The sequence below is a fragment of the Polypterus senegalus genome, chromosome 8, assembly GCF_016835505.1.
Source record: "Polypterus senegalus isolate Bchr_013 chromosome 8, ASM1683550v1, whole genome shotgun sequence".
Classification (NCBI taxonomy): Eukaryota; Metazoa; Chordata; class Cladistia; order Polypteriformes; family Polypteridae; genus Polypterus; species Polypterus senegalus.
The window spans coordinates 109869209-109894136 of NC_053161.1; the positions used below are offsets into that span (position 1 = coordinate 109869209).

A 24928-nucleotide genomic window follows, 5' to 3' on the forward strand; every position below is an offset into this window, starting at 1 on the left:
CACACACATATACATATATATATATATATATATATATATATATATATATATATATATATATATATATATATATATATATATATATATATATATATATATATATATATATATATATGTAAAGGACCGAGGAGACAGTAGCAAGGGTTGGGGTTTTCCGCCCCGTATATTGTAAATCACAAACAAAAACTGGTCAAAATTATAAACAAAACAGTTCATATGCGCGCGCCGACTCCTGGCGTCGCGGCCATTTTATTGGGGAGGAGCCGAAGTGGAGGATGCGGGAAGGACCGCAAGGGAGGATGGGAAGGATGACGTCAGGGCAAGATGGCGGAGGAAGGGCGGAAGTATCGCACTGCGGTCAATCCAGGCCTATGGTGCAGGAAGGTCTTTCTTTCTATGAGGAAGCAGAGGGAGAAAGTTAATACCCCACCATTCCCTGGCGGCGAATGGTTTCCCAGGTGTTATCGAATCAATCCGCGGCCTCCTACTGCGGCGTGCGTGACACGACCCCCCCTTAGCCCAGGACCGTCAGGTCGGGCGGACCTAACCGAGAGGTCGTGAATACGAGAGAGGGCATCGGCATTGGCCTGAAGGGTGCCCGCCGATAAGTGACAGTGAACTTATACGGCTGTAAGTCCAGGAACCACCTGGTGACCCGCGGATTCGACTCTTTGTGTAGGGACATCCACTGAAGTGCAGCGTGATCAGTCACCAGAGCGAATTCGCGACCCAGCAGGTAGTAACGGAGGTGGGTCACTGCCCACTTAATGGCCAAGGCCTCCCTCTCCACTGCAGCGTGCGGGTCTCCCGGTCCATCAGTTTCGGCTAAGGTACATCACAGGGTGCTCGACACCATCGACGCTTTGGCTCAGCACGGCACCCAGGCCTGTGTCCGGCGTCGGTCTGGAGAATAAACGGAGCCCAAAATCGGGCGTCCGTAACACAGGTGCCGGCGTTAGGGCCTTCTTTAGGTCACTGAGCGCGTGTTCTGCTTTGTCGGTCCACACCACGTATAGGGGAGCGCCCTTTTTTGTCAGGTCAGTCAAGGGTGCTGCTCTTTCGGAGAAACGAGGAACAAACCGGCGGTAGTAACCCGCAAGCCCCAAGAAAGCCTGCACCTGTTTCTTGGTACTCGGACGGGCCATTCTAAGATGTCTTTAACTTTGGAGCTCTGTGGCGCACCTGTCCTTGTCCCACGAGGTAGCCTAAATATTTGGCCTCCTTTAATCCAAAAACACTTCCGGGGTTTATGCGGAGGCGGCTTTAGCCAGTGTTCGGAGGACAGCTGCGACCTGCAGTAGATGCTCCTCCCAGGTGCGGAATAGATGACAACGTCATCCAGGTAAGCGGCGCTATAGGACTGGTGGGGCTTCAGCACTCTATCTACCAGGCGTTGGAAGGTCGCGGGGCCCGTGCAGCCCAAATGGGAGGACCTTGTACTGCCAGTGCCCGCTAGGGGTGCTAAAGGCCGTTTTCTCCTTTGCGGATGCCGTTAAAGGAATTTGCCAATACCCTTTTGTCATGTCAAGGGTAGTCAGATATCGAGCCGTACTCCAGCCGCTCAAGGAGGTCGTCAATGCGGGGCATGGGGTAGGCATCGAACTTGGAGATCTGATTCAGGCGTCTAAAGTCATTACAGAACCTCCAGGAGCCGTCTGGCTTGGAGACGAGGACAATAGGGCTGGACCAGGGACTATGGCTCTCTTCAATTATGTCCATGTCCAACATACGTTTCACCTCCAGTTCGACCTCTGCGCGTTTTGCCTCCGGGAGTCGGTAGGGCCTCTCCCGGACGATTACCCGGGCTCCGTGACTATATCGTGCTCAATCAGCGGTCCGGCGGGTGACTCGCTCACTACCTCGGGATGGCTCGGAGTGTTTGGGCTAACTCCTGCCGCTGCTTGGGGTCAGCTCTTCGCCGAGGTTAAGGGCAGTTGTGCTTGCGAAAGGGAGAGTGACCTACGGGAGCTGGGAGCTCCTCTCTATCTCTCCAGGGCTTTAACAGGTTGACATGATAGATCCTCTCACTTTCGGTCGACGATTGGGCTGTTTCACCAAATAGTCGACGCAGTCCTTTCTCTCCTTAACCTCGTAAGGCCCTTGCCAGTGGCGAGCAGCTTCGAGTGGGAGGTCGGGACGAGCACCATAACTTCGGTCCCAGGCGGAACTCCCTGAGGACGGAGTTGCGGTTGTAACACCGGCCTGCGCTGCTTGCGCACGAGTCGCGTGCTCTTTTAGGAGGGGCCTGATCTTTGTGAGTCGGTCGCGCAGTTGCGCCACGTACTCAAAATGTTAGAGGAGGGAAGAGCCTCGGCCTCCCAGCCTTCTTTTAGGATGTCGAGGATTCCCGGGGTTGTCGCCCGTATAGTAATTCAAAAGGGGAGAAGCCTGTAGAGGCCTGGGGTACCTCCCGGTAGGCAAAAAGCACGAGCGGGAGGAGCTGGTCCCAGTTCCTGCCGTCCGCGCTGACTACCTTGCGGAGCATCTGCTTAAGCGTCTGATTAAATCGTTCGACCAACCCGTCAGTTTGCGGGTGATAGACTGACGCTTTCAGGTGCTTTATCTGCAGTAATTTGGCTACCTCCTTGAACGTATCCGAAGTGAAGGGCGTACCCTGGTCCGTGAGGACCTCCTTGGGTATGCCCACGCGTGAAAACAAATTAACCAGTTCCGTCGCGATGCTTTTAGTATTAGCGGGCGCAGGGGAACCGCCTCTGGGTACCGGGTGGCATAGTCCACCATGACTAGGATATACTTGTGGCCACGGGTTGAGGGCTCCAGGGTCCCACCAAATCGACCCCTATCCTTTCAAAGGGGATGTCCACGAGGGGAATAGGGACTAGAGGAGCACGGTCCCTCCTAGGAATCTGGCGGGTCTGGCACTCGGACAGGATTGACAGAACCGCCGGACCTCCTCATTGATCCCAGGCCAGTAAAAGCGGAGCTTAATCCTCTCCAGTGTTTTTTCGGCCCCGAGGTGGGCGCCTAGGAGGTGAGCATGTGCCAACTCGCATATCTCCGCCCGGAAGGTACGCTGAATTAGCAACAACTTCCGCACCTCGCCCTCATGGGTAGCCACTTTCGGTACAACAGATCATTCTCAAGGACAAAGAAGGGTTCCCGCGGTGTGGATCCGTCCGCTGTTGAGCTGTTAGGCAGAACGATCGCATTCCGGGCAAAGCGCAGGGAGTCATCATTCCACTGCTCCCTCTTAAAGGAGGCCGGCGTGGACCGAAATTGATGGTCCAGGCCGCCGAGAGGGTCTTGGGGCCTGGGCCGGGAAGAGTTCCTGGCTAGTCCCTTCTCCGCGGAATCTTCGGGTCAAGGTCCGTAGCCACGGAAAGGTCCCCCGAGACACCAGCGCCCATAGGGCCTGCCCTTGTGCACGGCGTGGAGGCCGCGGGGGGTGCCTTTTCCCCTCATAACAAGATCCAACGAGGCCCCGGGAGCGGCGAATGGCTTACCGCTGATTCTTTTAGACCAGTCTTGTCCCAGAATCACTGGGAAGGGGGGGTCAGGTAACACAGCGACCGTCATTTGGATTGGTTCCCCCTTCCAGGTGACATAGCAGTGAGCGGAACGATATGACCTAGTCCCCCCATGCACACAGGTGACCAACAAATGCTGTTTTAACCACTGTTGCGGTAAGACAAAACGGCGAGCAACAATGGTAATGTTGCTGCGGAATCAAACAAAGCCACCACGGCGTGCCCATTTAGCAACACCACTCCCGATTCGACTCGCCAAGGGATGCGGCGGGTACAATACCTCTCCGATGACGTCCAGCTGCAGTCCATAGGCTCCGGGGCGATGTGATGGGGCAGTTTGGCAGCAGGTGACCGGTCTCGCCACACTTAAAACAGCGCGGCGGACCCGGCCTCTCTCTGGCTCTGGCTGGCGCTTCTGCAGCGCGTCGAGGGGGCTCGGGGGTGGCCGCCCGTCCCTGTCGGTTCCCGCGAGCAGGCTTTTCTGACCCCCCAAGTCGGAGGACCGCCAACTGACGCTCCAGGACGTCGAGGAGGCCCGACATGTTCTGATAGGCGTGTCCCCGACCTGCTGGGCGAGGGAACTGGGCATCGCGATTGACCAGGCCTTCACAGGCCACCCGCCGACCACTTTCCGCCCGCCGGGCTCTCTGGCCGTAGCCAGCGCCCATCTTGCCCCAGAACTCGAACGCCTGGGCGCGAAGCGGCTTTTCGGGTCAAAGACCCAGTTCCGCCATTCGCCGCCTGCTGGCCCGGGCTAATGCCGTAGCGGGCCAGTATTTCGGGCTTGAGGAGGTCGTAATTAGCGGCCTCCTCCTCAGGGAGGTCATAATAGGCCGCAGCTGGTCCCTTCAGGTATGGCGCCAAGATGGACGCCACTCGGACCGCTGCCACTCGCTCGGGTGGCCGTCCTCTCAAACATGCCCAGGTAGGCATCGACGTCCTCCGAAGGGCCCATCGGAACCATAGGAGGCGGCTGCCTGGGCGGGTCTGGTCTCGCCCGTTGGGCTTCCACTAACCTGGCCTCGTGGCCTCCAGCTCCCGGTGGTGGCGGCTTGCGCAGCTGCAGCGCCTGGAGCTGGTCATTCATCCTGCAGCACGTGTTGAGGTCCTGTCCCTCCGTCATTCCGGGATCTCTATCCTGCCGACTACGCCACTTGTAAAGGACCGAGGAGACAGTAGCAAGGGTTGGGGTTTTCCGCCCCGTATATTGTAAATCACAAACAAAAACTGGTCAAAATTATAAACAAACAGTTCATATGCGCGCGCCGACTCCTGGCGTCGCGCCATTTTATTGGGGAGGAGCCGAAGTGGAGGGATGCGGGAAGGACCGCAAGGGAGGATGGGAAGGATGACGCCAGGGCAAGATGGCGGAGGAAGGGCGGAAGTATCGCACTGCGGTCAATCCAGGCCTATGGTGCAGGAAGGTCTTTCTTTCTATGAGGAAGCAGAGGGAGAAAGTTAATACCCGCCATTCCCTGGCGAATGGTTTCCCAGGTGCTATCGAATCAATCCATGGCCTCCTACTGCGCGTGCGTGATATATATATATATATATATATATATATATATATATATATATATATATATATATATATATACACACACATACTAAAACTAAAATGTACTGATTAAACCCACCATCATTCTGGAGCCAACTACCAGAATTGCATCCTAGGGTCACTTTAATAATAAGGTGTAGGTACAAGAAAAAGTAGACTCCACCCTGGCAGTGCCCAATCCTGAGATTCACATCCATGGTTGGAACTGCGAGGCAGTAGTGCTAACCAGTCCACAGCCATAACAGATTTAGTTTATAGACATTTATACAGAAAAAATGTTCGGAAATTATTCTACAAGATTAGAACCTCAGGAACCTGGCCACAGGACATCATCTTCAATTTTAACGAGACTCAAAAATGAGTATTTCAAATCTTTATATATAATATGCTACCGTGGCTGTCCATTTTCCATGATTTTAAATCACCTGTAGCTCGCAAACCGTTTGACCTATTGACCTGAAATTTGGTACACATACACTACATGACGTCTACTATCTGCTTTCGGGGTGATGATTGACCTCCAAGGTTATTCCTCTTTTAATTTTTATTTCATAATAGAGTCAACTCTCGGTCAGCAGGGTGGCCATGTAGAGCATGCATATGGGTGCCGTTCTCATCCCTACCACCTTCACCGTCACTTCTCCTACCTTTTCATATCTTAAATCATTCTTGAGGCAGATTGAAGACTTAAGTGCCAGCTTAAGTGAAAAATTAAGGAAAATGTACTAAGTAATTGCAACACAAACACTGACTTAATCAGTTTTAATGCGAAAAGATGCCGACGGAAGAAGAGAAGTGGGCCACTAGGGTGGAAAAAAGAGCTGCTCAGGATGCAGCAAGTGCATCAACCTCTGAGCAAACGAATGCTAAACAGAGACAGGGCAGGAGGATAAAAACTATGAATGCTCAGGTCAAGTGCATTTGCTGTGCATCGTTACTGGTAGTAAAATAATTTATACTGTCAAATACAGTATCTTTTTTAGGGTGACTGTGTAATTTTCTGTTTTTGGGCAGAATACTCCTATAATACTTTAACATGTCCCCCGCTTCAACATGTGATTCACATGCTTTGCAGCGTACAATTCTTGATGCAAAGCCATACTGAAAAATACACAGTGACTTAGAGAAGATAAAATTATTGACTTAATTCTTTTTTTCCAAAATTTTATTTTAAGGTTTCTTATCAGGCAGAGAGTGCATCTCTCCTCAAAAAACAAGAACATTATGGGCGACAGCAATCAAGGAAAGCAGCTACAATTTTTTCTTAGCAAATGGGCCAAATCGGCAAAAGCCTGGCTTTGCGGAGCTTACTGTAATAAGTCTGTTCCTTACAACATTACACAGACTTGTTTTTACTTAGACTTCACCCGCGGTGATTCTGCACAAAGCTCATCAATACTAAGTGCACAAAATTCTCCATTCTTAGTTGGGACACAGAGAACATCATTTGATATACTAGAATGGATGTGGCTCAGAAAAAGCGTTCCTGAATATCTTATGCTTTCTGTCATCCTAGTGATACACTTTTGCATCCAACATCAGGTACAACTGGTCTCTATGTGCAGTTTCACTACAGAACAACTTCAGACTGTTTTTTTAAAAAAAAACAGCTCTGTGTACCACAGCCACAATAATGATGGGGAGTTTTAATTATTTATTTATCACTGCTATTCTCCTAAAAAGATGCTATTTTCTGCAAGGTATATGTAGAGGTTAAAATTAAGTTCAAGAGTTTAAACGGTGCATCAGTCACAGGCCTCAAAATTGACATGAGAGTTACACTATGAGTTAGCATTTTGACAAAGTGCCCTCAAAAAAATATAAATCCATTATTCATGTAAAAAACCCAATTACACTTCTTTTATATTTAGGAATTGGGATACTCTGAACATAGACAAACAAACTAAGTTATATACAGCCCAGAATATAATATGAGGTAATTCTCTTACAAGCACTTAAGAGTCTGTGACAGCTAAAGTCTGCCTGATTAGCTACACACATTCTGGGGTCATTAACCTAGTACAGTGCACAAAGACCACACTTATCCGACAGATAATGAACAATTTTTCAGTTCAATTTACTCTTGTATAATGCAACGAAAAGGGACACTAAATTAAACAACTCAAATTAGAAATGCTAAATATATTTATTTTATTTATCTTTAATGCAGTAATTATGTTTATGCAAGATATCACTAAACACAAGCCAGTGGCTTACTACTTTGCAAGTACAGTATACAGGTGTGTGCAATACCAGCCTAAGCAAAACATTATCTAAACTTGTTTCTCCAAATCCCAGATTAGTCAATTGTATTACATAATTCTTCTTCAAACAAATGATACATTAGAAAGAAAACAGGATTGACTTAACATTACCATATAAATGATATACTATTCATACAGAGGAAATAAACTTAAGTGAATCTGAGATGATGGTATCTTCGTGATCCCAAAAGACTGTTTTTATATTTGCATTGATTCCTGTTAACCTTTCTTAGGGTTTAATTACAAAAATGGGCAATGATGCCTAGAATTTGTAACCCTGGCCACAAGGGCAATATTGGCACAGGCAGCTGAGGTGCTTTCCTGTGACACATATTATTCATCAAATTTTAATATAAATTATATTAAATAAAATAATCTATGCAAATTTATACACGCACAACATTTCAAAAAAGGAATTAGCAATTTTTTTGGTATTTAGAAGAAAAACATTCTAAATATTTAAAAAATGTACACATGGTATAAATGTTACAAGCTCTATCTAGAAAAATTAATGATATAAAAGGCAAAAAGAAAACAAAATTTTGAAGGAGAATCTGTGCAATCATTTTGTTTTCCCCAGCTAAAAGTACTCATTATATCTGGATTTAAACTATTTTAGTAAATGTATACATTTGCATATATGATACAAAGCTCAATTTATACATTTTCATTTATTAATTATATTTACATATAATCTACAAATTGTCAGACAAAATTTTCACATGGAGCACTGCTTTACAAAAGCAAACATGTGCCACTATAGACTGTACTACAGTGAAACAAATGAACATTGCCAGTTACCAAAAATATTCAATAACATTATGATTTCCATTCAATGATTGCTGGAAGTCTTCACAGTATGTGCTTGAGAGTAATTAATGCACAATACTAAGTTTGAAAGCTAAGATCCAACACTGGAATTCAAACTTAATATGGATAAATAATCAAGTAATGAGAAAATATCCTGAAACAGCAACATGGATTTTACCATTCCATCCTTTCATCAATATAGTAGAATGGTTAAACACAAGTACTGAAATTGCATTTTGCTTTAAAGGATTAACATGTACTTTTCTGGTAAGAGGTCCTTAAAACATTTGAAGAATATTGGTACTATTAATATAACATGCTATAAGCACAAATGATTCTGGTGTATTTGATAATGCACTGCAGAAAAAATTATAGCAAAACAGCACAGATCAAATGTCTGTAAAAATTAAATGGTTCAAGAATGTATCTTTTGAATTGTTTAATCTGATTAATTGCATTAATTTTTGCAAAATCATATTAATTATCAACTCTAATGCAATATAAAAAATGAAATTCTTGTTTTAAATTTTTCAAGCCTACTTCACATTAGCAAAGTTGCACTGTTATGTGAAACAATTACATATGCAAACTTTTTGAGAAACTATCAGGTACTGTATTAGCCACTGATTTGAATCAGCCTGTATGTGAATTAGAAAAAAGCACTGTCTGCAATCTGCAACAATTTTGTACATTAAGGCATTGAAGATTTAATGTTTTGTACACAGTGGCTAGATTTATTAAATATGCATTTTCTCTGTCTTCCAAGTGGCTAACTTGTTGTTGGTATATACATACATTAAACCCAAATATTAAAAAAAACCAAAAAACTTTAAATTCACATTAAAATTTTACATGACTACCTGTGTTAAGCGGTTTGCTTATTTCATTCAACTATAAACAAAATACTTACATTTAAATGTGCCATATAACAGATGAATGTGTTCACATATGTAAACTCCCAAGGTTTGTACTTTTTGTAGTAGCTGTACAATATATTTACAGACTCTCCAGGTTTGACGGGTTTTGAACAACCTATTCTCCAAACTACCATATACTCTCCAGATATGCATCATTACTAACAGAAAAGAAACCTGTATTTTTTTCCCCCACTGTGGGACTAAAAGTTTTCCTGGCAAAGAATTTCACAAGACAAGTTTTGTAGGCAATCAGTTAAAACAGTAGGCAATTCAAGATATACAGACCATTAAAAACACATTATAGGGATATAATTCAAAATCCAGTTTTTGGACCTCTTCACCCATTCAAGACAGCTGAGGTGTCCGATCTGTCACACTCAAAATAACTACAATATTTAAATATACAGTGTATTTTTTTCTGAATGTCAACAGGATTTTGGTATTCTCTGATGCAGCACTGCAATTTTGTGGTAAAATGTCTACATGGAATCAATGTCCAGATATCAACTGGGCTCAATGGTATATTACATAGTGTTAAAAACATAAGTGAAACAATGCCTCTGGATTTTTTTTCTTTACCATACACAACCTGAACATACAGTAAAGGGTTTTCCTTAAATAGAGGACTTGCAATGTCTTAAAATGAAAAAAAGTTAAAATCATCATGTACTTGTTTGGCAAAACTGCAGCCAAATTGAACTAACACCATGATTATTTTGGAATTTAGTGATGATCATCCTTTATACTAAAGTTTAGAAGAACTCAGAGAATTCTTTAAGGGAGGCTTAGAGCTGTAACTTCAGGTTTCATTTTGAAGTACTGAGTGAAACGAACCACTGCATACCTGTAGACAAAGGGAAAAAAAGAAGTTAAGACACATGAAAGCAAAATACATTCCCAAAATTAAATCTAAAATAAAATTGAAACACGCCGGTACAATAAATAAGCTGTGTGTTAGATAATCTCAGGAAAAGCATAATGTGCTGAAGTGGACTGAGTTGTTCTAAGAGTAAAATCTGAATGCATTTCTTCTAGGCCATTTTCTCCACTTCATTAACAAAAAAAAGACATGGCCTTTGGGTTTTCCTGTAGTATTCACAAGTAGCATTTCTAACAAACAAATCACCATATAAAAGAACTAAATTGACACTAGATTTTTAAAATGTAGGTTTGAACCTGTAATAAGTGCTAAATAATGCAGTTTTGCTTCAGTTTCTTTCTAACATAACATTTCCTCAAATTCTGGCAGGTGTTTATTGGACGGACGCTCAAATTTTCCAAGAAAGTAATTATTAAACTTTAGTTTACCATTGGGCAACTATATACAAGCTGACAATGTTAAAATTTACTGGAATATGTAAGTTTATAAAACAATCTTATTAAACTATATTATCTGAAAAAACTAGCTACACGTAAATTATATCTTCATCTTTTTAACAATGCTCTAAAATTTTATTACTCTGTCAATTCTGACATCTAAAAGAGCATTATGGAAAATATCTAACCCACCTGCTTTTGGAGTTGTAACTTTATATATTAGTGAGACCCTGCAGGGTTAACATTAAGCAAAAATGGAGAAAGATTAGATGGATGTTTTAAGTTCTTCAGAAGAGTGGTTTTTAGGAAAGAAATGTGGTGCAAAAGACAGAATGGTGGAGTGAAGAAGTAGCCTGTGATGGAGAGACCAAGAAACAGAAATCTAAGGACGATGTTGAGGAAATTTCCCCATGGGGACAAAGTTCTATCTGTCTATCAGAGATTATCAAAACCTCAGAAATAAGAAGTAGTGAAGGCAACCAGTCAACCTAGTTGAGACCACTTTTGGTATATAATAAACTCTTTGAATTCTAAATGTTTTACATGTTTAGAGATACCAATGTCCCAAACCGCCAATACTTACCCAAGGTAATCAAAGTCAATTGTTGAGTATTTAGTTTGGATTAAAGCCCACAGTCCCCAGAAAAAATGAGAAGCCTGAAGAAAAAAAAAAGACAATAAATGGTTATATTCACATTACTAAAAACTGTAGTTAGCGTTGTATCAAAAGAATTGCTTAATTATTCAATTTCGCTCATTTAATGGTTCAGAAGACTGTGTATGTCGTTCTTGAAAACAAAAACATTTATCTTATATAAAAAATGCCAGCAAATACACTGTGCACAATGATTTTATCAGTCATGCGGAGGCAATCAATTCTGCCTAATCTGCCAGTCTATTTTCAGCTTTGAGGAGGCCCTCTCCGGTTAATTTGTCAGCCCTACACATAGTTTGTAAAATTGATCCATGTATAAAATGGCAGCATAACAGGCAGGTCATGTCTTTTAATGACTGCCAGAAAATGAAAGGAAAAATAAATAAATAAATAAATAAATAAAAATCACAAAACTAGAGGTTTTGTAGAACTTTTGGAGTACAGTATTTATACTCTTAGGAGTTGACATCAATTATCCCAGCAGTTCTGTGAGTTTTACAAGGTTGTAAGCATTTGGACCAAAGACATAAATGTGCAAGGTTACAGCCAGCACATAGAGGAAAACCTAGAACAACTTACTGTTATACTGGCAAAAATTACTCAATAAGCTTATGACACTCCTTATCAGAGAAAGTAATGTACAGGTGGTCTCTTAAAATGGGTCCAGATTGGTATTCCGTAACAGACATTTGTACATGTGACATTTCAGTATTGTGAGTGAATACTGACTTTGCATCAGCATAATGAAGACAGCAAACAGTGAAGAATTATGTCATAACTGCAAGCACAAGTTTTACTGGTGTTGTTATTAGAACATTGTTAACTGCAGCTGACCAGTAACATTCTTTAAATTGGAATCTCCTGACTGGTATTCAACACAAGCTAATGCAAAAAATACTGATTTGACAACAAATACATATGGATGGAGTGAAGGGCAAAAACTAGTAGAAATAGTGTTAAAATATCCATTTCTGACAAATACATAAAGATAAATTTAAGTTATTGTGCTTGTATAAGCATAAAAAATATGGTTAATTAAAAAACTTTTTTTGTGTTCACTTTGTATTGTACAGTGCATCATACTTTAAGACAAACTAGTCATCTTACAAAAAATACAGAATTCAAGTAAATAAATGTATTAAAAATGGGTGAATTATTTCTGAGAATGTTGCAGAATAAAGAAACCTAAGATCTATATAGTACAATAGAACTACACACTCATAAAATATACAATACTTCCCCCTAGTGGAAACTTTTAAAAATGTTTTGCTTGCATTGCAAATGTTCATATACACAGTTCATTTGGCTTTGCTTTACAGTTTTGTGCAAGATACTGTATTGTATAAAACTAATCATTGCTAATCTTAAATATACAAACTGCTCAAAAAGTAAAACTAGATAAGTTTCATTTTCTTTTCAAGTTAATTGATTACTTCAAACTGAAACTTTGTCTAATGCTGTCCAATGTTGTTTAAGCCTTTCTTTAGGTACTACCAGGAAATGCTTGAACTCCTCATAACTTTAACTGAACTGAGCAGGTTCATAAATGAAATAGGATGAGTGAATGATTGCTACAAGAAGATTGGCAATGGGGATTGGACCACAGACCAGAGTTTACAGGTAAAATAGTTTAATTTTACTTGTGAGTCAACTTTTTTTGTGTATTTGTAAATTACAGGAGACTGTTTGAATCCTGGTCCTGATCACTGTCTTTTCTACAGTTTGCACACTACCTTATTTAGGTACTTTAGTGTTCCCCTCACATCCCATGAATGTAATGTATAGGACAGGTTAACTGTTTACATAATCAGCCAAGTGCAGACATGGCCTGCACAGATTCCTGCCTTACACCTGATATGACAGCATAACTGCAGAAATCTACATATCCTAAAATTAATACAAAATGAAAACACCACTGCTAATTTAATCCAATGTGTCCTCTACTGCTTACATGATCACTTGCTGTGCAGTTTGGACATGTTAGCATCAAGTACATGTTATTTAGTGAGACAACAAATATTTAGTGCCTTTATTTTTAACTTGGACATTAAACACCTTAAAATATTACTAGAGGCTTTATGAAAATTACCAATGTAGTTGTAGAACATAATCTACTTTAAACATTAAAAACCAAGCTATATTTTTTCAAAATATAAACAAAATTTCTAAATTTAATTACATGCCTTAATTGTATATATAGGAATAAGATCTGTAGCTCTACACACATTTTACGGATAAGCACACATAGATGCACAGGGTGATTATTGTCACATTTAGAGTGCACTAAAATTCTTACTTGTATCAACATGCAACATGTCGCCTCTATCCACTACAATGATGAATGATTATAACAAACCTTCCCTGAAACTTCTGTCTTCCTTATGTGGAATAGCTATTGATTCAATGTTAGGATTATATTGTGCAGTTAAAGTAAAAGTATTGCATGGAAATGTGATGTATTTAACAGTCCTATTAGTTTGTTTCATGTAAAAACTGGGTAACTTTTTGGGGTTAAGAAAAGTATTTTATAGATTTCTGTTATCTGCGTGCTGCTTCAAACTCAAGGTCTATTTCTGTTTGTTGCAAAATACTTTAGGAGTGAGTGGAGCAAGACCACATGACTGGTCCATATATCCACTTCTCATTTGGTATGTTTTTTTCATTTGTATGTGAGATGTTTAAGATTTCTATAGACTTTCCATGAAAGTAGTACAAGAAATATATCCTCTCCCCAAGGGTTCAAATCTAACAAAAACAGTACAATAGATTGAAAAATATTCTGATCCATTGGAACTTTCTCCAAACATATCCTACTATTTGGTCCCAAAGGTCTTGGGAAATTGGCCATTGACTTTCCTGGGAATGATTTCAAGGGTCATATATCCTAGGTATAAGGTGGCGGGCAAGGTATGATTCAAAATGTTATCTGTAGGGACAGTGGGCAGTATTCCATACTGCAAAACATAATGGGGGGAAAAATAAATCTACAATAAAGCCCTTGTGTTCAAAATCTCTAGTCAACTACAGTGGAAATGTAAAGATTTGGGTGGGCATTTTTGCTTAAAATGTCTGTTACTGTTAATAGTTAAGTGAGCAGAAGATTACCTGATCATCAAAAGGCATACACTTTAAAATGGCACATTTCTTTAATATTTTAAGCAAGACTACATTTTTATTTCCATCATTGACAGGTACAAGATTCCAAAAAAATTAAAAAGGCCGGAAGCAAAGAGTTTGGGCACCCGACATGGTCAGTACTAGGTAACACACATTTTGGCAAGTGTCACAGCATATAAATGCTTTTTGTAGCCAGCCAAGAGTCTTTCAGATTTTGCTTAGTAGTACTAGGGTGTTGTACCGTGTTAGCCAATATGAATGTAGAGAATAGTCAAGCAAAATGACACTTTTTTATTGCCATTTGCATATTGTAGTCTTTTTAGTTAGCCAATAGAAGGTGTCATTTTGCTTGACTTTTCTCTAGATTTTGCTTAAGATATTTTCCTCCATTCTTCCTTGAAAAAGGCTTCTAATCCTGCAAGATTCTTAGGCCATCTTGCATACACTTCTCTTTTGAGATCTATTTGCAGATTTTTCAATGATGATTAGGTTTTTGTACTGTGAGGGCGAGGGCAAAACCATCAGATTGCACCTCTTAGGGTATTCTATCGTAGATTTTGAGATATATTTTTGATCATTATCTTGTTGTGGGACACATCTGTTGTTTTTTTAACTTCAACTTGATCTGCCCCCAGGCTTAATGGATAGAGAGGTGTTCTTTTCCTGGAATTTGGCACCATTTTTACTCCAAACACACCTTTGCACATTGTGGCCAAAAAGTTTTTTTGATTTCATCAATCCGTTCTCGGGAATCGTCTCCAAAATGCACTCTTCTTGTTTAGATGCTCATTTGCAAATTTCAGGTGTTGAATTTTGTGGCTACGACACAGGAAAGGTTTTACTCTGCTGACTCTAACATGAAGGTTATATTTGTTCAGGTGTTGCTGCATAGTGAGCTAGTGCACCACCACTCCAGAGTCTGCTAAATCTTCCTGGAGGTCTTTTGCTTTCAAGTGAAGGTTTTCATTTGCCTCTCTGTCAATCCAACGAGCAGTTCTTTCAGAAAGTTTCCTTGGTCTTCTTGACCTCAACTTGATTTCCACCGCTCCTGTTAACTACCATTTCTTAACATTATGAACTGAGGAAAAAGCTAACTCAAAATGCTTTACTATCTTCTTGTAGATATCTCCTGCATTGTGAGCATCAATTATTTTACTTTTCAGAGTGCTAGGCAGCCACTTAGAGGGGCCTATGGCTGCTGATTGTTGGAACAAGGTGTGAGGAGTCAGAGAATTTATATAGCTTTGCAATTTGCATCAGTGGGGTTTCCTAACAATGACGGAAAAAGCCATAGCCCTAATGAGCCAATTAAGGTCTGAGACCTTGGTAAAATGTATTCGAGACCCTAAACTTTTACATGGTGCCCGTTTCCTTTTTTCAGTGTACAATTGTACAAAACAAAAACCAATACACTAATCTTGCATAAAATGCTGAAAATAAATGTGTCATCTTTAACTTTATGCATTTTGGTGATCAGTTCATCTTCTGCTCAGTTAATTATTCACATTAACAGTCCTTCAGGAAACAAGCTTGTATCTTCTGGGATGCTGCTGAAACAGGCAGTGTTTTAGTGAATTGCCCAGGAAGAAATCCATGGTTCAAAGATTGTGCTCTATTAGTGGCCCACCACACTAAGGGGCTAAAAGTCAAGAAATGCTTTTAAACTTAAGAAGAGAAGAATTATACCTAACAAATTGGATGAATATAAAATAGGAAATTATCAGCATTGGACCAAAGCTGTTTTGGAGGATTGTTGTAAATATGCATATAATGACGGGAATAGCTCTGAGTGGTTAGCAAAGAAGGAAGGATAGTACAGTAATATGAAATTGATAATATTCAGATTAGCCCAGTGGTAGTCTGTGAAGGGATTTCACCATGGAAATTTCAGGAGCCAGCTGTTAATCTTAAACTTTCTGGATTATAGGGGAACACATATGGTGGAAAGGTGTATGCATGAAGGACTGTTGGAGAATGTGAGAAAATTATCATTCTTTACAGATACATAGAGATGGTCCTTCCTAATTGTGTGAGTTTGGCATCTTTGTTACTTCTTAAAAAGATAAACTTGAAAACATTACAGCAAATCATCACTGGGCTACAGTGTCTAAGAATATAAAAATGGCTATTTGTTCATATTCTGTAACTCTATTAAAAAGTGCAAAATCCTTTTGTTCTTGTAGGCAGAATTTACTAATGGGAAGTATCTTCTATTGTGTACTAGCAAAATACCCGCGCTTCGCAGCGGAGAAGTAGTGTGTTAAAGAAGTAATGAAAAAGAAAAGGAAACATTTTGAAAATAACGTAACATGATTGTCAATGTCATTGTTTTGTCACTGTTATGAGTGTTGCTGTCATATATATATATATATATATATATATATATATATATATATATATATATATATATATATATATATATATATAATTTATTTATATATTTTGTCAGGGATGCCAGACAATATATAGGGCAGATAAAGCCCTTTGAATCAACAATTCTGAATATAAATTGCAAACAAAAAAAAGCAAAAACCGGTTAAGATATGAAGACCATTAAAAGGAGAACAACTGGTTTTCTAATTATGGTAAACTTACAAGAGCAAATTGGTTTACTTGAACATAGAGTACTTCAACTTCATTGTCAGAAACCTCTGAACCTTGACCTTTAAATTCTTTATAGGCTTCCAGATATGCTCTTAGCCACTGTATCTGAAACTCCCTGTTTGGGATACTGAGCATAGTCTACTTCATTAAGACCTGAAAAAGACAGATATAATAGTTTTGAAGACTAAAGGGATGTTTATTAACAAGAGAAAAGGGTACATGAAAATATACTATATTTTGTAAGTATCCAATATTCACCTCGAACTTTAAAGTAATCTTTATATAAATAAAATATTCAACAAAACCAAAAATTAACGGTTCTAATTTTAAAAATTGTTGTATAAAAATGTTCAATTACAAGTAAAAGCATGTTGTACATTTTCAAGAAATGACAGGATGGAGCCAGACAGTGTGATGTTGTAACATGACATTTTATTCCTTATAATTCCTTTTCTTTTTAAATAAAATACAACATTGTTAATGTTTAAAAATCAACTATGACCACAGCTGTTTATGTCTGAAGCCATGATTAATAATATTGCAATTCAAATACATACTTTCAAGGTTAACTGGAGACCATCTTGCATCATTACTTAAAGAATGTGGAGAAGCACAATTTTAATGATCTATAAATTAAAAAACCACAACTCTTTGATATCAGTATATGAAACACAGAGAACAAATTCAGAAATAACACAATCCCGATTTTAGATGATGTTAAATATATTTTCTCTCAGAGATCAGTGCAGGGGCTACTGCTCCTTTTAATATACATAAATGAACTTGATGATATAAATAGCAAGCTTGTTAATTTTGCAGATAGGAGTGTGCGATATATATGGTGAACGATAATATCTTAATTGTTTAAAATGATGTGTGAGCGGATATTTTGAGTATCTCACACATTTTGCAAAATACAATCAAAAGCACACCTTGAGAGAATACGCATTCACTGTCTAATGTAACCTAAAAGGATAGACTACTCCACGTGCGCAGTCAGCACACCACAAGTTAAGATAGCGTAGCTGTCTAAAAATGAGTGAGTAAACAGCACCAGGGGTTAAAACAACCTCGCAATCTATGTCATTAGATTTAATTGCCAAGATTGTGGATCATCCTCACTTGTGTGGAAGTGGTTATGTGGTTTGTCCTTGAAAAGACTGATGTAGCTTAAAAGATGACAATCTGAAAACTACGGAGCTCTGTAGGTGTCAGGCAAAAAAAAAAAAAATCTGTCAGAATGAATTATTAATCCATTTGAACATATTTTTATTTCCAGCCATCTTGGTTGGAGGTCCTCAATTCCAAAGCACATTTTTTTCTTTCATTATTTAAAACAACTGCACAGATCCCCACCTCCTCATCCTGCTCCTTCATCCCACCTCTATGGCAGCAGAAGTTGGAGCAGGTGATGACACAAGGGAAGGGAAAAAAAAAAAAAAAAAAAACACAGAAATTTAGAGAAAGCAAGTTTCTGCACACTGTCACTGAAAAATAGATAAAGTGCTGCTCTGGAACCAGATGCTGTGGACAGACTGGTTTCTGTCATACAATATGAAGTTTCCTCAGTAGAATTTTATAATTGTTTTTTTTTTCTGATATCTTTGTACAATATTGGATAGAACTTGAAATTAGTAATTTGTTTAAAAATTATATATTTATTTTTGTATCTTTGTGCAATATATGACTTATACTTATAACTTATTTACAAATGCTAGTTTTTTTCCTGTGCAGTATTTGTCAGTACTTTGGATTTTACACTATAGTACAGTATGTTAGCTTTTTGTTTTTGCTTTTATGTGGCACAATTCACCTTACAGCAGAGCAGTTAGTTTATCCAGACTATAATGTTTATACCCTGTATTTCAATTATGATTAATATTTTATTCCTTCTGATTTATTACCTTTGAATGTTCACAAGACGACATGGTGGCGTAGTGAGTAGCGCTGCTGCCTCGCAGTTAGGGGACCCGGGTTTGCTTCCCAGATCCTCTCTGCATGGAGTTTGCATGTTATCCCCGTGTCTGTGTGAGTTTCCTCCTGGTACTCCAGTTTTCTCCCACAGTCCAAAGACATGCAGGTTAGGTGCATTAGCGATTCTAAATTGTCCTAAGTGTGTGCTTGGTGTGTGTGTGCAATGTGGTGGGCTGGCGCCCTGCCTGGGGTTTGTTTCTTGCCTTGAGCCCCGTGTTGGCTGGGATTGGCTCCAGCGTGACCCTGTGGTTAGGTTATAGCAGGTTGGATAATGAATGGATGGACAAATGTTCCCAATAATGGCAAGTGTTTGTTTAAAATGCTCTCCTTATAATAGTTTGTTGGTCTTTTTTTTTTGAGTAAATCCTGTAGGCCACTTTAAAATGGTTTACTCATACTTTGACTGGTGACTTTAAATGTTTTGTGTTATTTTACTTCAGTTTTAAAAGGGAACCATATACAGAGCATACAATTGAGAAAATCTGAGGCTGATATAATTTAGTGCAAATAAATGTAAGGTGATACATGCTATGTAATACATGTGGACAACCCACATTCAGCAGATCCCTGGGGGATGAAAGCAACTGCCAGTAGAAGAAAGTAATGCGATTATAAAGTCCACACTGTCAAGTGATTTGTTATTTCTTTTCCTCTTGTACTTGCGACCCAGCAATGGCAATGTCGACAACAATCTTATGGTAGGCATGCATTGAGTGACGTCATGCTGGCCTCACAAAGCATCATAGGGCGCTTGTAAATAAAATATTTGCTTTTGCCAGCTGAACAGTGAATTTCTAAGAAAATATTAGATGAAGAAGGTTACTAGCGAATGCAGCATAATTGCTGTTAACTCGCAGCTTATGGGACAAGTCAATCTTAGGTCACACTCATGTGCGTGCATGTGCTCGCACGCACATACACACACAAAACTGTGTGCCAATCAACAGTCACAATTTAAAATTACATGAACATTTACAAACTTGATGAAGCTAAGGTGTTTGCAGGAAAAATCCATATAGTGTGTCAATAACCTCAAAGCTCCTATAGCAGTAAGGACACATTACTAATGATCTACCATCACATATAAGGCAACTGATTCAGATTAGTGATAACTTAAAACAATACTCAACTTGAAATGGACACATTCAGAAATGTAAATATTTGAATTTGAATAAATTAAATTCAATTCAATTTTAATAATTTAAATTCAAATTCAATATTATATGTGAAACTTCATTTACATTTTCTTACCTGCAAATTCATTAAAATGATTCCCAATATCATATGCCTGGTAGTTGTAGCCTGCATACTCATAGTCAATAAATTTTAAATGACCTACAAGGGACATAAAAAATAAAACGTAAAAAACACACATTGGCAACTCCATCATAGACCTTGACCAATTACTCGCAATTTAAATCCCTATGCATATACTCATGTAAGTTTATGTATATTATATACAAACTGTATATACACATAAATAATGATTTTCTTATTGTGTTGGACAAAGAATGCAAATGTTCCAGGGTAAGACTAATTTGTGCAACGTATTTTAAACCTTTCCTTGCATTATTTGCTAATTTTCTCTCTGTAGAAATGTTATGCAACGTAAATTACAACTTTTCCCATTGTGGGTATTCCTTTTTACTCTCTCTTATGTTCCTTTTTTTAATATTGCCCAGTAGTATCATTCTGTCATTCATGTGACATGTGTACATGTCCTAGCCATGTCTCATTAGAAATGTTTTAACCAAATGTCCTTTCCTCTAATCTTCTTCGTCTATTCTCATTTCTTATTCACTCTCTAATAAAACAGAAACTAGCTCAATAAACAGGTACCTACTAAGTGGCTCATATATAAAAATAGAAGGATATCTAAATTACATTTAAGCACTTATATTGCAAATTCATATATATTTAATCTCTCACAACCAGATCTTCAAAATTATAAACTGCTTATAGACAATTTCAATGTGTAATATAACTCAAATATATATATATATATTTAATAAATATTCAATATGTAATAAAGCAAATTACAAAAAAAAAGCAAAAAGCACAAAACATTAAGTCTTACCCCTGAACATAGCAAATTAAAAATTTGAAGGAATTTTTATAGTAATTTTCACTGCAGTGTGAAATAAAATTTGTAATACTTAAATATGTTAAAGAATGCATATAAATACACTATAAACTATTTTCTAAAACAGCAACATTTAAAATTTAAGTGACAATAACTATTTTTAAAACAGTTACAATTAACTTTTTGTTGAGAAAAAAATGAAGCTAACAAGATACGATTAGGCGGTTACCAGGATGAGTGCTGTCCTAGGGGGGAGGTACATGAGAACAAGTGGTGCCAAAGACCTCCGGTCAGTGCTCTAAAGTAGCACGGCTGGAGCTGGCCGTGGGGCTGCATTGTCAAACCTAATGTGCAGCAGATGAAGAAAATTCGGCAAACTCACATTTCAAAAAACAAACAAAAAAAAAAAAACTTCACTTTAACATTTTAAATTAACTGTTAATACCAAGTCCTAATGTCTCATTGTCCCTCAGAGCCCAACCATAAACTGCACTTTTCACAGTTGTAAAGGACTGGCTTGAGTTAATAAACTCAGATTTCAAGATATACATTATAGAAAAAAAATGTCAAGTTTGGGGAAGGGAAGTAAAAACAAAATAATAAAAAAAAAAAAAAGCAAAAACAACTCATGCCAGGCAAACATTGCCAATAATGGGCTCCTTTCAGAGACAAACATTTAATAATACTGAAGTTAACACCTAATTTTTAACTAGGCAAGTGTAACTGTATTTACATTCTACTTATAAAAAATGGTGTATTCAAAAAATACATCTGAATACTTCAAAAATCTTTATTAAAATAAAAATCTCTCTGCTGTACTTAAACAATACACTTATCTTTAAACAAATACTTCCACTTTCAAGAATATGTTTAAAGGCATTTTCTTTTTTCACATCTATTAAACAAACACATTATGGAAAAATGAACAATACAATACTATGAAATTTCCTATTTATCATTAAACACATTTAAATAAAACACTTCTTTATTATAAAGTGCATATTTTCCACAAAGAAGACAAAATTATTTGCAGTCTGTTTGATTGTGAATTTTGAAAATATTGAAGTTTGGCATTGGTATTTCAAAGCACATTAGTTCTTTTGTGAACAAACAAACTCTCTGTGAAGCTTAAAGCCATTTATATACACATTTTTTGCAAATGAATTGTATAGTTATTGTTGCCATCCTTTTCTAAATGAGTGAAAGTCAAAAAGAAGAAAATCACTGTATAAGAGGTAATGTATAAACTCCAAAGTCTGCAGGAAAGATGTACATGCATTTTATGTTACTAGGCTAAAGCAAATGGCAGATAATGTGCAAAGCATTAATTCAGATCAAAATGGTTATACTATACAAAGAAAATATGTAAACTTATTGACATGCACATGTATGAATCAAAATTTTTGCAATAGCCACAAAAATGTTTCTGCAATAGCCACCATGTCTTGGGTTGGTGGCCAGAAACCATGAATTTCAGCTATGTTCATTTAAATAAATAAGCTGCTCAAGTCCATATTATTTAATGTTCTATGCATGTTCTTTTGAAGCATAAAATCTTGTTAATATCGCACTGCTTCAATTAACATATCCAAGAACAGGGCAACATAACAATTTCAGAATTAAGTAGGTGCAAAATAAAGACACTTCTATAATGTGTAGACTCATTTTTAAAATCTTTAATCAACAACAATAGCAGCCTATTCAAAGATTCAATGATACAAATTCACTTCTGCAAAAATGTTGTTGAACCTACTCAATCTGTATTTTCAAACAGAATACAATAACTATTGTTTCTGAAGCATAAAATTATCCTTCTAGTACAAATGTAAAATCAATTTAAACAATGGGATATTTTTTTCTAAAGAGAATGCAGATATGGTATTCCAACATTATCTGTATGCACTGCAGTGTAGACTAGTTTGTAAAGGTAAAATAAATAAAAAAAATGCAAGTTAATACATACGTTAAACATTTGGCACCACAGCTGCAAGGATTCCTGGAAAATTTAAAATTCTGAATTCTTCTTAATTTAAAATTTTAATTTGCAACATTCACTATTATGGTTTTTATATTTTTCAACAGGTATTTTACTATTGTTATTTCAATAGTAAACTGTTAAAACAATGTATTGCAGAAGTTCAATATTGTGCTACTCAGAAATATAAGTATAAGTAATTCTTTTCACCAGAGAAGGGCTCATTGACATTTGCTGTGTATTTAACTTTGTTATATGGATTAATAACATTATAATCCAGGACGCAAATAGCCAGTGAAAAATTTGCCTCCCAAAAAATATGTTTTTTTAACCTGTTACTTACTCTGTGTTTGGGGTAATGGCTGAGAAACATTTTTAGTCTTTTGTTTTTACAAGGAAAGGAGATAAATTGCCAAAAAAACAATCATCATCAGGGCATCCCTGAAAAACAATTCAGTCTTATCATGCCGGATAATCCATATATCGGATAGCTAGTCATATATACTGACAATGTCCCAAACAAATATATTTTTCCAAAACAAGATTAAATAATCCACTCCAGCAAATCCTCTTGTGAATGACTGGGCCCTCAAATTTTTAACTGAAGACCTGTCTCCCCCTCATTCATTGGTCAGGAGTCCTGCACAGCAACAGTTCATTCATTGGCTACCTTGGCAATTCACACCATATCAACACTGCAGAATATCACTGTGATCTGAGAAATGAGTAAATTTAGTAAAGGGATGCAAATGAAAAATTATCAGGTGGAAAATATGCTTCATATTTTCGTATATCTGGGGTGCAGTTTCACAAGCTACCATTGAAAAAAAAGCCCAACTTCAATTCAAAAGCTCAATTCCATTTGAATGCGCTCCCCAACTTTTCACTAAAGATTTTTAGGAAGTTGTTTATTTAACAATACTTGAGAAAAAAATACATGTGATTGATTAGGACGACATTAGACATATGGATTATGCAAGCAAACGAAGATATTTTGCATGGATATTTTGATATCATTTTCTGTTTTTTCAGTGTTGGTCTTCATTTAAGCTGATCGTGTCAGGGACTTTATCTCCATTCTTCATAAAAATATGAGATAAAAAATTTTCCTAGGCCATTACTACAAACACCATGAGATAACTAACAGGTAAAAAAAAAAATATATATATATATATATATATATATCAGTTTTAGGCAGAGTCTTGATAAAGTTTAATTTCATGAGTTCACTCAAGAAATAAAATGCCTGAAACCCCAAAAACCAAACCTCTAAAAAGAAATATAAAGGGAAAAATGCTACCATATTTAGCTATCTGAAAATAAATAAGAATGAATGATTCTACCAGACTATGACTTCTTAATCTAAACCTTACATAAATGTGAAACACATCAAAATAAAACTTGGGATAAAATCAGCAGCAGAACTAAAGAACCTTAAAAGTGTTTTCAGGATTTTCAATGTCATGTAGTCCAGATTCAAAAAATCCAGTTTAAATAATAAATTTAGAAAAACTTAGTTCAACTTAGTCAAGAGTTTTAGAAGGGAGGCTTCAGCACCTGGATTTTACAGCTGTCCCAGTGGACTCCCGCTTTTCTCCTGGTCGATCCTAGGAGAGAAAAATCTAGACAGAAGGAGCTGTGAATTTGCTCCCAATGAGAGCTACTAAGTCTGTAATTACCAACTCAGGAATCAATCTAACTTTGTAGCTCACATTCAAACTATTCTAATTTTGTGCTGAAGTTAAAACATTTACTTAATCATTACAGAAAAAGGAGACTTTGGCTCCTAAAAATAGCAAATAATTCAATGTAATGATCATCTGTATAAATTATCATTAGAATGCTGTCCAGTACTTCTAAAAATTTATGAAAAAAAATTACAAGTTCTTAAAGGAATATTACACAGAATAAACAACTGAAATTATTCTGTCAATTTCATAATGTAGCTGATATGAATTTAATAATTCCATAGCTTTTAAACCACAATGCTTTTATAAATTACAGAAGAGCAAAAATGTCCTCTTCAAAAAATAAATACTTTAAGCCATGTTTCTGTTAGACTAACAAATGGATTCTAAAATAATATATACATTAGTAACATGCAATATTTAATCAGATACAGATTTTTATTTATTACTCCTTTGAGAATTTGGCACAATCCAGAAT

The 24928-nt window shown here is 37.8% G+C and overlaps 1 protein-coding gene across 1 annotated transcript in view; it reads right to left on the reverse strand.

Moving 5' to 3' along the window:
* Nucleotides 1-7173: 7173 nt before the first annotated feature.
* etnk1 (ethanolamine kinase 1) overlaps nt 7174-24928 on the reverse strand; it is a 62549-nt gene continuing 44794 nt past the window's right edge. The window contains 5 exon segments of the mRNA XM_039761584.1: nt 7174-9881; nt 10938-11011; nt 16722-16853; nt 16855-16883; nt 19956-20039. Of these exon segments, the coding sequence (XP_039617518.1) occupies nt 9812-9881; nt 10938-11011; nt 16722-16853; nt 16855-16883; nt 19956-20039 (389 nt within the window). The 3' untranslated portion in view covers nt 7174-9811.